Here is a 14,329-nt window from a genome sequence, read left to right on the forward strand (position 1 = left end):
TTCCATGTCTGCTTCTAACTGTTGCTTCTTGTCCTGTACACAGTTTTCTCAGGCGGTAGGAAGATGGTCTGGTATTTCCATCTCTTTAAGAATATTCCACAGTTTGTTGTGATCCACACAGTCAAAGGCTTTAGCATAGTCAATGAAGCAGAAGATGTTTTTCTGGAATTTCCTTGCTTTTTCTATGATCCAGCATATGTTGGCAATTTGATCTCTGGTTCCTCTGTCGTTTTTAAATCTAGCTTGTACATCTGGAAGTTCTCAGTTCACATACTGCTGAAGCCTGGTTTGAAGAATTTATTTGACCTTAGTAGAGACTGATCGCTTAATTATGGGTCACCAAATTACCATGGAATTTGAGCTGCCCATTATGAACTGAGTATCATCTTGCCTATCAGGCCGTAAAGCTGAATGTGCATAGCAATATCCTACCCATCAAATGGAGTGGATTATACATGATAGTGAGACAGGCTGGGACTTGGGACCCTTTGCTGCAGTGCCGCATTGCTCACACTTGGACACACATCTCCTCAAGCCACAAAACACCAAGAAACTGTGTGGGACTAAAAAAACCTGATTGCCACACTTTTGAAGAGCCTGGAACAATAACAGGGTGTCGGAAGAAAAGTCACACCCTTGCATACAACACCACCTAAGGGATAGACAAACCACCTAAGCCCTTGACCTCTGAAAACACCCCTGCTGCTGCTGGGGAACAAGCTTGCCCCTGTCACAGGGAGCAAGTAAGCAAGGGAATCTGTTGATTATTCTCACTTACCCCTGCTGCAGCAGGGGCCCCAGTATAGCCTTGCCTGACTTTCTTTTCTGGCCTCTAGTCAATTTCTATTGATTGAGGAAGGCCAAGAACTCTGGTCAGTACAACAAGGCTGGACAGGTGTTGAAGCCACAAGTGAGTTACACGAAGTGGGCCGAATTCCATGGTCCCCAGTTCTGTTCCTCTGCCTTCTGTCTCCATCATGTGAGGATACAGTGAGAAGGTGGCTGCCTGCAAACCAGGAAGAGGGACCTCATCAGATACTGAATCTGCTTGCACCTTGACTCTGGACTTCCCAGCCTCCAGGACTGTGGGAAAAAAGTTCATGTAAGCCATCCAGTGCATGGTCTGTCATAACAGCCCAAACTAAGACAGAAATAGTAGTTGGCCAATGCTCGATCTAGTGTTCAGACCAGCACTGTCCAATAGAACTTTCTGTAATAATAGAAATGTTTTATATTTGCATGGTACCATACAGTTGCCACTAGCCACATATATCTATTGAGCACTTGATGTGTGACTAGTATAACTAAGGAACCAAAATTTTAATCTATCCCCCCTTTTCATTCCTGGAGACTTTTTTTTACCATTTCTCTAGGGATTAATAGAGTTTTCCAATTAGTTTCCAGGTCTCCAGTTTCATTTTCCTCCAAAGCATCCTTGCTAGATGGATTTTTCTAAAATTATATAGGATGCTAGCACTTCCCCAAAGCAACACTTCCTGGAAACTTTAGAAACTTTCAAGTTCTATTAGCATGACACATAAATCTTTTCCATAGGAAATCACAAAGAGGTAAAACACCTTCCTCTGTTTCATCAGATAAGTGATGGTAAGTTTCTTGAGATAGTCTTGCATCATACTTTGTCTTCTCTAACATTTCACACAGTGGCTTTCTGAATGATGCAGTGAAGAAAACTTGACTTTGGCCATGGAAAGCTTAAGTTAGAACCCCAGTTCTGGAACTCCATCTAGCAGTTACCATAGTCATTTAATCACCTTGACCTCACTATATTTGTGATAAATGAAAATGATAATTGTGAAGATCAAATGAGTTTGTGGAAATCCTCTGCCTTCAGTAATAGGCTAGACAAATACTAGTTGTTGTTATAATAAATGTTGGGTTTGAAATGTTTCTAAAAAAGTAGTACTGGGAATTCTCTGGTGGTCTAGTGGTTAGGACTTGGTCCTTTCACTTCTGGGGCCCAGGTTTGATCCCTGGTTGGAGAACTAAGATCCTGCAAGCCACTGGGTGTGGCCAAAAAAAAAAAAAAAAAGCAGTACTGGCCTGACTTTATCCAATATGTATTATGACTTTTAAGGCCAATCTGCGTGAGATAACAATATAGATACAGGCCTTGGATATTCAAAGAAAGAAGGATGAAAAGGAACAATTTTGGCACATTTATTCCAAACATTCCTTTGGATTATGCAGTTTTCATGTTTAGCTCTGAGACTGCTTTTTTAAAAAATTAAAAACTTTTAATTTATTTGGCTGCACTAGGTCTTAGCTGCAGCATGGGGGATTTTCACTTGTGGTATGCAAACTTAGCTGCTCTACGTGGGATCTAGTTCCCAGACCAGGGATTAAACCTGGACTGCCTGCATTATGAGTGCAGACTCTCAGTCCTTGGACCACCAGGGAAGTCGTTAAGACTGCTTTCTTCAGTTTTGTTTTGATGAATGAAAATTTCAGCGATACCAATAGACGGTCAACTTGTTTCTTGACCACACAGCAGGCAGGATCTTAATTCTGCTGTGATGAGGGACTGAAGCCACATCCCCTGTACTGGAAGTGCAGTCTTAACCACTAGACTGCCAGGGAAGTCCCAACAGTTGATTCTTGGGAATTATACGGCAATGGCATCATCTGCTGCTGCTGCTAAGTCACTTCAGTCGTGTCCGACTCTGTGTGACCCCATAGACAGCAGCCCACCAGGCTCCCCCGCCCCTGGGATTTTCCAGGCAAGAACACTGGAGTGGGTTGCCATTTCCTTCTCCAATGCATGAAAGTGAAAAGAGAAAGCGAAGTCGCTCAGTCGTGTCTGACTCTTAGCGACCCCATGGACTGCAGCCTACCAGGCTCCTCCATCCATGGGATTTTCCAGGCCAGGGTACTGGAGTAGGGTGCCATTGCCTTCTCCAGCATCATCTGAGCAAATCAGAAAAGAAAGAAGTAGTAATATCTTATTTTTAAGCATCCACAGGGAATTTTCAAAGAGGACTTTCTCAGTGAGTTCTCCTAGGGATAGTAGGAAGGGTTTTGCTTTCAGATAAGAAAATAAGGTAAAGAAACAAGGTTATCATACAGGGAGATGTGGTAAAGGGACAATTTAGCCAACATTGAAAGTGGTCTTTTCCTTCCCCTAGGGATATCCTGATCACAGGATTTGTAAGATTGAGCATATTTTCATTAGACCATATTACACTTTGTGTTGAATTTATATCAGTAGTTCATTTCTCAGGTGTTTTTTTTTTTTTTTGCCATTGCAGTGCAGCATGTAGAACCCTAGTTCCACCACCACGGATGAAACCTTGGCCTCTTGCATTGGAAGGACCAAGTCTTAAACTTTGGACCACCAGGGAAGTTCCTCATTTCTCAGTTTTGAAATGTGACTCCACCATCTTAAAAAGTGCAAAAAGAAGGCATATTAGTGTTCAAAATGCTTTATTTGGTGAAGGGCAGTGAAGATTTATTATTCCTTGAATTTAAATTTCCAAAGCACTTAATGGATCTATGTCAGAACATTTAGATTGTGTGACTCTCTCTGTAAAATCCCGATTAAGACTTTTTGGAAGACAGGGACTTGGTTCACTCATCTTCATATGTTTGTCTCATCCTGCTTCAGATTAGTTGCCACCTGTGTAGAATACAGTAAATTATATTAGCAAACTGGTGACTATTCCTGCTTGTTCTCTCTGCGGTATGCAAATTTGTAATCTCCACTAAGCGCTCAGTAAACTCATGTCAATGAAGTGGGTGATATTCATAGGGTAATATGATAATACCTTAACTGTCCAACGAATGGGCCGCCAGAACTCTATCTCTGAGCCCAAGAGAGGGCCTGCTGGTTCTATCCCCAAATTGCCATGTGCCCCAGGTAATAAGCCCTGCAGCTACCATGGCATTTCCTTTTACTCTGAGACCAAAGCATCCAATCCTGGTGTTATTCTCTTCCCTCTCCCTCTTTGCAGTTTGCACAAGCTTTGGTATATTTTAGATATTCATAAAATTTGTCATTTAAGTCTAATCAGAACTTTTCATATCTCGGTTAGACACTCCTACCCAGTAGGAAGAAGACCCTAGAGAAAGCGAGGGGGTGCACGAGAGACACTGACACCTAAATTGGCAAAACCTGGTCACTTCCCCGAGCCAGCAAGCCTTCCGAGAGGAGGAATTGGGAGACGAAGGCGCCACGTGACCTCGGGGGCCCGAGCCTGAGCCGACCCCGCCCCTCCTCCTTTTTCTGCCGCGGCCGCCGCTGTCGCCGCCGCCGGGGGGCGCATGCGCAGCCCATGTTAGTGATGGAGGAGAGAAGATGGCGGAAGCGGAGTGAGTGACTCGCTGGTGACTGATGTCGTAACTGGGGGGCGCGAGGGGGCAGCGACAAGCCCCCCCAAGGGGAAAGCTCAGGGCTCTTTCGCGGGCAGTGCGGGGAAAAGGGGACGCGAGAGCTTCCTTATCGTGGAGGAGCCTGCTTGGCCCTTGTCGGAGGACGGAGCCGAACTGTAAGGGTCCAGTTACCTCCAGGCGGGAGCGCCCCTTCCGCCGTCTGGTCCCGGATCTACGGGGCCCTGTGCGCAGGGTCCCTTCTCGGACCCCTACCGCCGGGGTCTTCCGGAAGATGAGCCCGGGTGGGCCCCTCAGAGGCTGTCATCCCTGCAAGAGGGCCCCGCGGGCAGCGTTGTGACGGCCGCCCGCACCGGGGGCCCGCGGAGGCAGGGTAGGGCTGGGCGGGCACTGCCAGGCCTCCTTCACGCTCGCCTCCTTCCCGCCCCGGCGCCACCCCACTGCGCCTCAGCGGGAGAGCCCGAGACGCGGGGCTGCTCACTCCCTCCCCCGGCGGGCTCGGAGGAGGGTCTCAGCGGCGGGGGCTATGGCGTGTTTGGCGGGGCTGAAAACACCCTGGTAGGAAAGATCTTTCTTTCCCGCGGGTCTCCGGCTGCAGTGCTGTTGCCGCCCTAGAGGGCCACATTCTTGTGTGGCGGTGTGATGGTATGCTTAGTTAGCGACTCAAACTTAAGTGTTTCCTGGGTAGGCCGCTTGTGCAGCGGAACTGCCGTTTGTGTTTTGCAGGCAATATACAAGGCTAGTCGGTGGAGTTAGCAAAATTGTTCTTTTGTGCCAGGTCTCCAGATGCAGTTTAATGATTTGGCCAGTTCTACCACCGATGTTTAGACTTGTGTCTAGATTTTGGATTCTCTGTGACCATATTTAGTTACTGCTTACTGCGGGGTTTGAGGAGATGGTTGAGCAGAACAGCACTGTACAAGGACCAGAATTAAAGCTGGCTTTTTGCATATCACTGATGCGTGGTTCAGAAGTGTTATGACAGGCAGCAATTTGGTTAAAAGTTTACCACCAGACCTGTATGTTGTTGAATTGTTAACATATGCTGCTGTGAGTTGATGATTGGAAAGGAGTTTGAAAAACTAACAAACTGCTCCCCAACCCTTCCCGCCCCCCCCCAGTAAAAACCCCAGAGAAGTCTAAAGGTGTGTGAGTCATTTATTAATCAAAAAGGTTAGTAAGAGTTGGCTCCCTACTTTTTTTCCTTTCACGTTTCCTCTTATAAATCGGGCTTTTAAAAACATTTGATTCCTCACAGAACAATCGTACTCTTATGATTATACATATAAATACTGTTTATATATGTGATATAAAAAATTTGTAGGTAAGAGGACACTACGTGGGAATAGTGCATGCATACACAGTTAGTGCCAAATTCCTTGGTCTTTTCCTGAAGTAGAAAGTGTTACGTTCTTGTCAGTACTTCTCATGTGAGGTGGGTCATATTATGTTTCTTAGAAGAAAAGATAAGAAAGGCAGAGAAAACCAATATATTCTTAAGTTTACTTTTTGTGGTGCATTTCTATCCCTACAATAAATATTATAGTTCTAGTTTCTACAACATTAAAGCAGTCAGAATTGACTTAATGTGTTGTTTGAATTTATTAAAATAAAAATTCTGTATTTGTATCACAGCAGTGAAATGAGTTTGTAATGTGGGAGGGAAGATAATCAGAATGGTACAAAACTGCACTCCATGCATAAGGAAAGTGACATAGTTACACTGTTTTCAAAATTTGGAGCTGAATTTTGTGAAAGAGATTTTTGTTAGCAAGTGGGGAAATTGTTTTCCACTGCTTCTCTTATTTACCCAGGGTAATCTGCTTATGAGTATTAACTCAGAGCTATTAGATGTGGTAAGGACAGAATTGTAGAATAATTAGAGGGAAAGCAGTTTGAGTTAATAAATTATTTTTTAACTTATTTTCCTAGAGAACGTATTTTTAAATACATACGGTAACTAAAAAGTGAGTTAATTGACTAAGCTAAACTAAGCTAGCACAAGTCCACAGGCATCCTTTTTTAATGTCTACATAAGAATGATTTTATTTGTAATCAGTATGGTCAAAAGAATATAAAGAAGTATTTTAATACTCTGATATTGCTTAAGTTTTAATTTTCCTAGGTAGTATTCTGTCATCACCTGTTTTGGTTTCAAGACATTCATCTTCCTTCAACAATAAAAAGGTAAACTTTAGGCCAGGCTTTGTCTGAGTTCTGTATCCTGAGTCCTCTGGATTCAAATTTAGTAGATATGAATTGTTAATTATGCTTTATCTTTGTAAATTATTTTTCCCTTTCACCTGTTGATGGTGACTGTGTGCTATCTGTATTTTATGAGGTCCTTCTTAGAAATTTAGACTGTTCTGATATTTCTTGGAATAATTAAATATTCTTTAAACAGTATAACGCTTTTGCCAATACGAATCCTTTGTGCTATCTGCTAGATTTAAGGACCACAGTACAGCTATGGATAGTGAACCAAACCCTGGAACATCTTCCGTGTCGACGACAAACAGCAGCACCACCACCACCACCATCACTACTTCCTCCTCTCGAATGCAGCAGCCTCAGATCTCTGTCTATAGTGGCTCAGACCGACATGCTGTACAGGTATTTCGGTTACCATGATGGGTAGGCTAAGACTTAGGAGCCATTACTTTTTGCTTAAGCCAGGTAAATGTATTGTTTCATATCCTCAAATGAGTTACATGATAACCCTCTAAATGAGTACAGTTAGAATTGTGAACGTTTGGAACTACCAACAGAGTCATTTAATAATCATTCTATTGGGAGGGCCTACATTTGTCAGCCTGTAGCTTCGAACACAATGTCAGGAAACTTATAATTGGAAGGTCCGTAGGTGCTGCTGCAAGTGGGGAAACTCGACCAAGAGCCCCAACATGAAAATAGCTTTAGGTTTTTCTGGATTATTGTGTATTTGAACCCAGAATTTGGACTTAGGATTTATTCAGCTCTATAGATAAGTTAAGAGGTTCATTTTAAACCCAAGAACCCTAAGCAAGAGGATCCATCAGGAGCTCTCAGGCAGAGGAGAAAGGGAATATTAGGAAAAGTCTTAGGCTGTTTACTTAGTTGAGAAAATAAAGTTTAGCTGGTTAACCTTTGTAGGGAAGGAGCAAATTAGCAAAGATGGTGGTGGTCAGCCTCTCTCGGCCCATAATCTCTTGCCCCACGTTTTGTAAATACAGTTGTGTAACAGCTGAGATCACTTATAGCACTGCACATGTGTGTCCCGATGTACCCCCTTGACCACAGGCCACTTTTGTTCTGTAAACCTATATAAGCTCCACCTGGAAAGCTGTTGCGGCAGCATTATGGCTATGTCTGCTGGGTCAACCACAAGAGAATACAGCGTGTCTACTGTTAAGCCTGCTGTGCCAGTCAGGAGAGAAGAAACGTGTCTGCAGTTCTTCTGGCTCCTTGCATCTTCTTCCAGCTTCCCCGCTCACTCCTTGCCTACCCTGGCTTCAGCAAACAGTGAGATACAGCAAGGCAGCCTTTATAGTAATGGAGGTTGGGGCAATATGGTATTGCATAGAAAGAGCATGGGCATTGCAGGCTGATGCAGGTTTTGTTTGAATTCCATTTTCTTTACTGTAGCTAGCCTTGAGTGAGAGGCATAATCTCCTTGATCCTCAGGAAACTATAAAATGAGAATGAGACCACCTGCTTAATTAGTTATGAGGATTAGACGAAGGATCTAGAATTTTGTGGGGCACATTATATACTCAGTAAATGATAGTAGCTAATACATAACTGAATAATTATGTGCTAAGTATTTGATAAATGCTTTACATGGATTATTTCCATTCAACAGATGGAAAAATTGATGTTTTAAATTGGCTAAATAACTTTCCTAAACTCACATACCTAGTTGGTACTCTTGACTTTAGAGCTGTGCCCTTAAATACTGAGTTTTTTTTCCCATTACACCTGTTTTCTTTCTCAAATCTGCATAATTGCACTCCACCCTGAAAAAAACAGACCTGGTTTTGTCATCTCCCTGATCCATTTCTCTAGAGTGCAGATCCCAGTATACTGACTGTCTAGCTGTTATATGGCTTAGTATTCTGAAATTACTGTGGAGTAGAATCAGGATTGTTGGAAACTCGTCCGTCAGTTCAGTAGAAATTCAGACTGGAACATAGTGTTTTAATGTTTTTCACCTTTCTCTGAGGCAAGGGAAACAGGGAAGAGTATCTAGATCCTTGAACATAAAGATAATGTGATATTTGAAATACCATTTTGTTCTCCTATTTTCTAAGCTGGCTGTGTTAATAAGAAACCAGTTACTGGAGATTTGTAGTTGAAGATAATATCTCACAAACAACACTAACTCTTAATTCTTATAAGATTATAGAATTGCTTCCCTTAAAATGTAATCAAATCAATATTTATTGACCTGCCTAAGTAGTTTAATACCTTCCAGCTTCCCCCCCCACCCACCCCGTGAATCCTTTTCACCTTCCTTGCCCCAGAGGAACAAAATAAGAGCAATGTGCTGTATCTTTAACTTGTTTTTAAAGAGTCTCTCATCCATGAGTATGGCACTGAATGGTAATGAAAAATTGTGCTGACAATAGAAACAATAAGTATATTCAAATAAGTTATTCATTTTTAATTCAGTTTGATTTTAGAGTTTTGTTATGGAATTAGAGCCACATATACAGATTACCTAACCAAAAAGATATATTGTTGCGATTCTAAAGCACTTAATGCTGGTCTGTACTTCTCTGCAACTAGGGGTCAAAAGCCTATATTGATTTTGTGACAGGAATCTGAAGCAGGTATAGCAGTCTATTGTTGGCGAATTGTGACATGAATGCAGGAAGGTAAAAAACACAAGGAAACGTGCTTTCTTGGAATTTTAATAAAGACATTCATACCTTTGTGATAAAGGTATCCTGACTCAGAAGCTCAAACTATAGGATTATGTCTCTTTTTCTTAATTAGCTCTTTGAAAACACTGATTTGATCCTGAGATTTAGGGTGCTGTTTTAGAGTCCCCATGGGCATGACATGACTTTGGGATGTGATTGCAGAGGACTGGTGTAGTCCAGTGTACCATTTGGACAGATAAAGGATTTTTCTCTTTTATTAGAACTCTTTTGACTGTTTCACATTTATCAATTTATGAAGTTTGGGTTCAGAGTTTTCATTTTACTAATAAATAGTCACAGTAATGAACATTTGTAAGAATTTTTTTTTAATAAGAATAATTTTATTTTGTGTTGAAACAATTGCATCTGACATTTAAAAAACATGAGTGGTTACTTAGTAATTTTCTAAAAGGTTTTATAATTTTCTGTGGTTATTACTATAATGAAGCTAAGTTTTTTCAGACATTTAGGAAAAAATAACACATGAGAATCAGGTAAAAAATCACTTCTAATCTAGCTACCTATCAGTAGTCTTTTAATGTTTTCCTGAATATTCTTTAAAATATTTTAATATAAATGGTATCTTACTCTGTACACTATTGAGTGACCTTTTCCCACCTAATGATGTATTTGGAAATGATTTTGTTGATAGTTGTTATCTGCTCTGTTCAATATAGTAACTGCTAGCTGCAGGTGGCTATTTTATATTTAAATTAAAATTCAGTAAAATTAAAAACTTAGTTCCTTGGTTGCACTAGTCTCCTTGTAAGTGGCTACTGTATTGGACAGCACTGATCTGTTATACATTACTGTTTGTAATACATGCAGGATATGTATATTCTTTTTATACCCAAATCGCGAATTCTAACAAGTTTTATCCAAAATGGGTATTCCATTTTATCCAAAATGGGTATTCCAGTTTACATTGTTACTAACAGTGTATGAGCGTATCTGTTTCTCCAGTAGTAGTAGTATTCTTTAAAATGTTTATTCATTGGAAGGTTGAAAAAGTGTCCTGTTTTAATTTGTAAGTTTTGACTACTAATGAGATTGAAGATATTTTCAAATGCTTACTTAGCCCTTTTTCCTTTGGTGAATTGCCTCTATTGGGTAACTTTAATCTGTACAGATTAGTGAATCCTAGTGATGTATAACCAGGAGAGAACTGTTAATAAGTGTGAAGATATTGAATATTAAAGGAGTGAAATCAGGGTTACTTTTACTTTTTAAAATTTCTAATATAGCTTTTCTAATACTTCATGGTTAAGATTATGGTTTGACATTGGTTCAATTGACTCATCACAGGTAATTCAACAGGCACTGCATCGCCCTCCCAGCTCAGCTGCTCAGTATCTACAGCAGATGTACGCGGCGCAGCAGCAGCACTTGATGCTGCACACAGCGGCTCTCCAGCAGCAGCACTTAAGCAGCTCCCAGCTTCAGAGCCTTGCTGCTGTTCAGGTGAGACTGAAACGAATTAAGAACTTACGAGGCCAAAGTTGACATTGCCTGCAGACGGTTACTGAAAATAAAAACACTGGGTATCATTGCAGAGTTTTCAAATGTCCTTTTTTTTTTTTTTAAGAAAATATAATAGGCTGCCAAATAGAAGTTAGTTTAAAAAAATAAATGTTTAATGTGTTACTCTGTTGCTGAGTTTTGTCCCTCTGCTTTTTATCTACATTGCAGAAATGCTATACCAGTCTTGTGTGTATAAAATTCTAGGGATGACAGTGAATAGTTACGGTTACATAAATCTTATTTACATTTTAACCAGAAAAGGTTTTTTAAAATTACATAAGTAATTTACACTCATTAAAAAAAAAACAACCAGTATAAAATCGTTCATAAGAGGTAAAGTATAGAGGTGTTCCTTTTCCACACCCACTGGTATTTTCCACTCTTCAGAGGTGGCCGCTGTTTAATATGCATCCCTCCAGAAATATTCTGTATAAAAATGTGTATGTGCACTTTTCTAAAATCCAGTCATATGATTCTTAGTGCTATCAGGATGATTTTATGATTAAATGTTTATGTTTTCAAATAGATGTTCATCATTATTGCATTGTTTATTTAAATAAAACTCTAATGTGAGATTTAAATCTCATCACCAGAGTAGGATCTCAAGTTGACTGAAGCTGAAAAAGGTTTATTTCTGTTAAACACGTCCCAGCTGTTACTTCTTCTCATTAGTGTAATTTTAAATAACATCTTGTTCATGATAGGAAACTGAAACCCAGTGGCATTTGATATAGCTCCAGTTTATTTTTCATAACATTGGATTGGTAATTTCACTTCAAAGAAGATCTATAGAGTAAAACCGACAGTGGGTGCAGCTCTTAAAATAAGATGGGCCTTTGGGTCTTCTGTTTTCACCATGCAGTGTTTTCTTTTTTTCTTAATTTGTTTGACCAAAACTTAATCCATGTTGTCTGTAAAACAGATGTTTTGACTTTTATTGTGACTTTTGTAGTGTCCTGGTACAAGAACCTTTAACTTCAGACTTCTTATAGACATAAAGATCTTACTATTTTAGGCAAGCTTGTCCAGTGGAAGACCACCTGCATCCCCCACAGGAAGTGTCACACAACAGTCAAGTATGTCTCAGACATCTGTAAGTGCCCTAATTTTTTTCCTGGTTTTAAAATTTTAGATTATTGCTTTCCAGAAATGAACTGTTAAAATTTACAAAGCTGTTCCTTTTGATCTGTTGAGTTCTGTTTAAGTAACAAGTGGCTAGAAACAGGAATGGTAAATTTCCAGAATGTGGAACTAATGTCAAACTTCAGAAAATCTGAGTCATAAAAATGTTTTTGTATTATTTCTTATACATATTTTCCCCTTGATTGTGTTCAGATCTTCTATGATTGTGAATGGTTGCAGTTTTCAGTGTGCATTGAGAGCATGGAATATATAATGCAGGGAGGTTAAGTCATGCATTTACTCTGACAAGTACTAGAGAATGTCATGTCCTTGGTAGACATCTAAGTGTTTCTAGCTTTTTCCGTGCAGTTCACATTTTAGAAATTTTACTTCCCAGCTTACGCTTGCTTGAGTTATCTGGGTCACATTTACAAGTATCCATTCAAAATAGTGTAATTTATTTTGAGAAGAGAATAAAAGGTGATTTGCTGTATTGCACATATGTACTGGGAAATTGTGCAAAGTATTCCAGTTAAAAAGAAATTTACAGGTGTGATACTTGTTTACCCTTTTATTTTGATGTAATTTCAAATTGCAAGAATAATAAAAATTTCTGTATACTCTCTACTTAGATTCACCAATTTTGGCTCACTGGTTTATCATTCATTCTTTCTGCCTACATATATACAGTTACCTTTTTCTGAACCATTTGTGGATAAGTTGAGACATGTTCCTTTACTCCTGAATACTTTGATACGTATTTCCTAGGAACAAAGTCATTCTTTTATGAAGCCACATGAAACAGGTCAAATTCAGGAAATTTAACATCGATACACTGTTGTTCATATTCATATTTCGTCAGTTCTTCCAGATTTCTCAGCCTCATCCCTATAGACCTTATAATAGACCAGATAATTCTTTCTTATGGGGGTACTGTCCTGTGCTTTGTAGGGTGTTTGATAGTATCCCTAGCTTAGATATCAGTAGTAGGCTGTGCCCTTCTCCTTTCCCCAGTGTGACAACCAAAACTGTCTGCAGGCACTGCCAGATGTTTTCTGAGGGGCCAAATTGCCCCTTGTTGAGAACCATTGAGTTAAACTAATAATGTCCTTCCTAGCTACTTTTTTCTGATCCAGGATGGTAATACTTTGATAACATAGACTCCAGTGGAATATAGTTTATAGATTACTGAGGAATTAAAGTTGAACTTGTGCTATATCTCTTCAGCTAAGGGTGTGATCTTTACTAAGTACACGTATAATGAGCACATAGTTATTTGTGGGCTATTGATGTTTTTAATTAAATTCCATTTTAGCATGGAAATATCTTAGAACATGAATAAAATTACTTACAAAAGAAATTACTTGTGACTTGAAAATGTTAGACTGAAGAAAATGAAAAGTTTAAGTAATGTATTTAGCCCTAAGCAATAATGCTATATAGTTATGGTTATTGATGTCAGATAATAATCTTTAATTAATATATTGGTAGTTATGGAACATACTGGTAAACTAGTTAAATATAGATAAATTCTTTATGAAGTACTGGAATAGCACTAGGGTATATACATATATATACACACACACTCAGAGATATGTGTGTTCTGAGGGCTTCCCTGGTAGTGCGGCATGTAAAGAATCCGCCTGCAATGCAGGAGACCCATGTTCGATTCCTGGGTCAAGATGATTTCCTGGAGAAGGGATAGGCTACCCACTCCAGTATTCTTCGGCTTCCCTGCTTGCTTAGCTAGTAAAGAATCCGCCTGCAATGCGGGAGACCTGGGTTCAATCCCTTGGTTGGGAGCATCCCCTGGAGGAGGGCATGGCAACCCACTCCATTAGTCTTGCCTGGAGAAACCCCATGGACGGAGGAGCCTGGCAAGCTACAGTCCATGGGGTCACAAAAAGCCAGACACAACTGAGCAACTAAGCATAGCACAGCATGTGTTCTGGATTTTTTCCCCTTCACATTATTAAAAGGTATCCTTTAAAACTATTTTTGTTCCATTACGATTTTGTGTATGTGACTTTTACAACCATAGTTCTGGTGATTGTGGTTATTTTTTATGAAATTGTTACTACTACTTGTCATAAGTCATTGCCAGAATCTCTGGATAACTGGTGAGAGGAAAAGAAGTAGAGAGAATAGATGCCTAGAAGAACCAGAGAATAATACATTGCATTTGTTTTGTGTTCTGTCCCAGCTGAACAGTAGCTCAGGTGAGTTGACTGGCAGTCCAAATTATGATACCCAGGGTAGCTTAGTAATTTTTAAGAGGGGCAGAGCATAATAGCAGAAATCCCTAGATAGTGATAATAATGAATTGTTTATTGGCAGTCTGCTAGTTTTCAGAATTTTGGTTGTTTTGAGATAGGTGCCTGATAACAATGAACACCAAGAGGGAAGGGTCAATCCTCTCGTAGATAAAAGGAGTTCAA

The 14,329-nt window shown here is 39.9% G+C and overlaps 1 protein-coding gene across 1 annotated transcript in view; it reads left to right on the top strand.

Annotated features, from left to right (window-relative positions):
- Positions 1-4,312: 4,312 nt before the first annotated feature.
- The window catches only part of PHC3 (polyhomeotic homolog 3), a 71,745-nt gene continuing 61,728 nt past the window's right edge, over positions 4,313-14,329 (top strand). The window contains exons 1-4 of the mRNA XM_068978007.1: positions 4,313-4,326; positions 6,792-6,957; positions 10,554-10,709; positions 11,785-11,862. Of these exons, the coding sequence (XP_068834108.1) occupies positions 4,313-4,326; positions 6,792-6,957; positions 10,554-10,709; positions 11,785-11,862 (414 nt within the window). The remainder of the gene's footprint in view (positions 4,327-6,791; positions 6,958-10,553; positions 10,710-11,784; positions 11,863-14,329) is intronic.

Source organism: Capricornis sumatraensis, chromosome 1 (assembly GCF_032405125.1).
Source record: "Capricornis sumatraensis isolate serow.1 chromosome 1, serow.2, whole genome shotgun sequence".
Taxonomy (NCBI): Eukaryota; Metazoa; Chordata; class Mammalia; order Artiodactyla; family Bovidae; genus Capricornis; species Capricornis sumatraensis.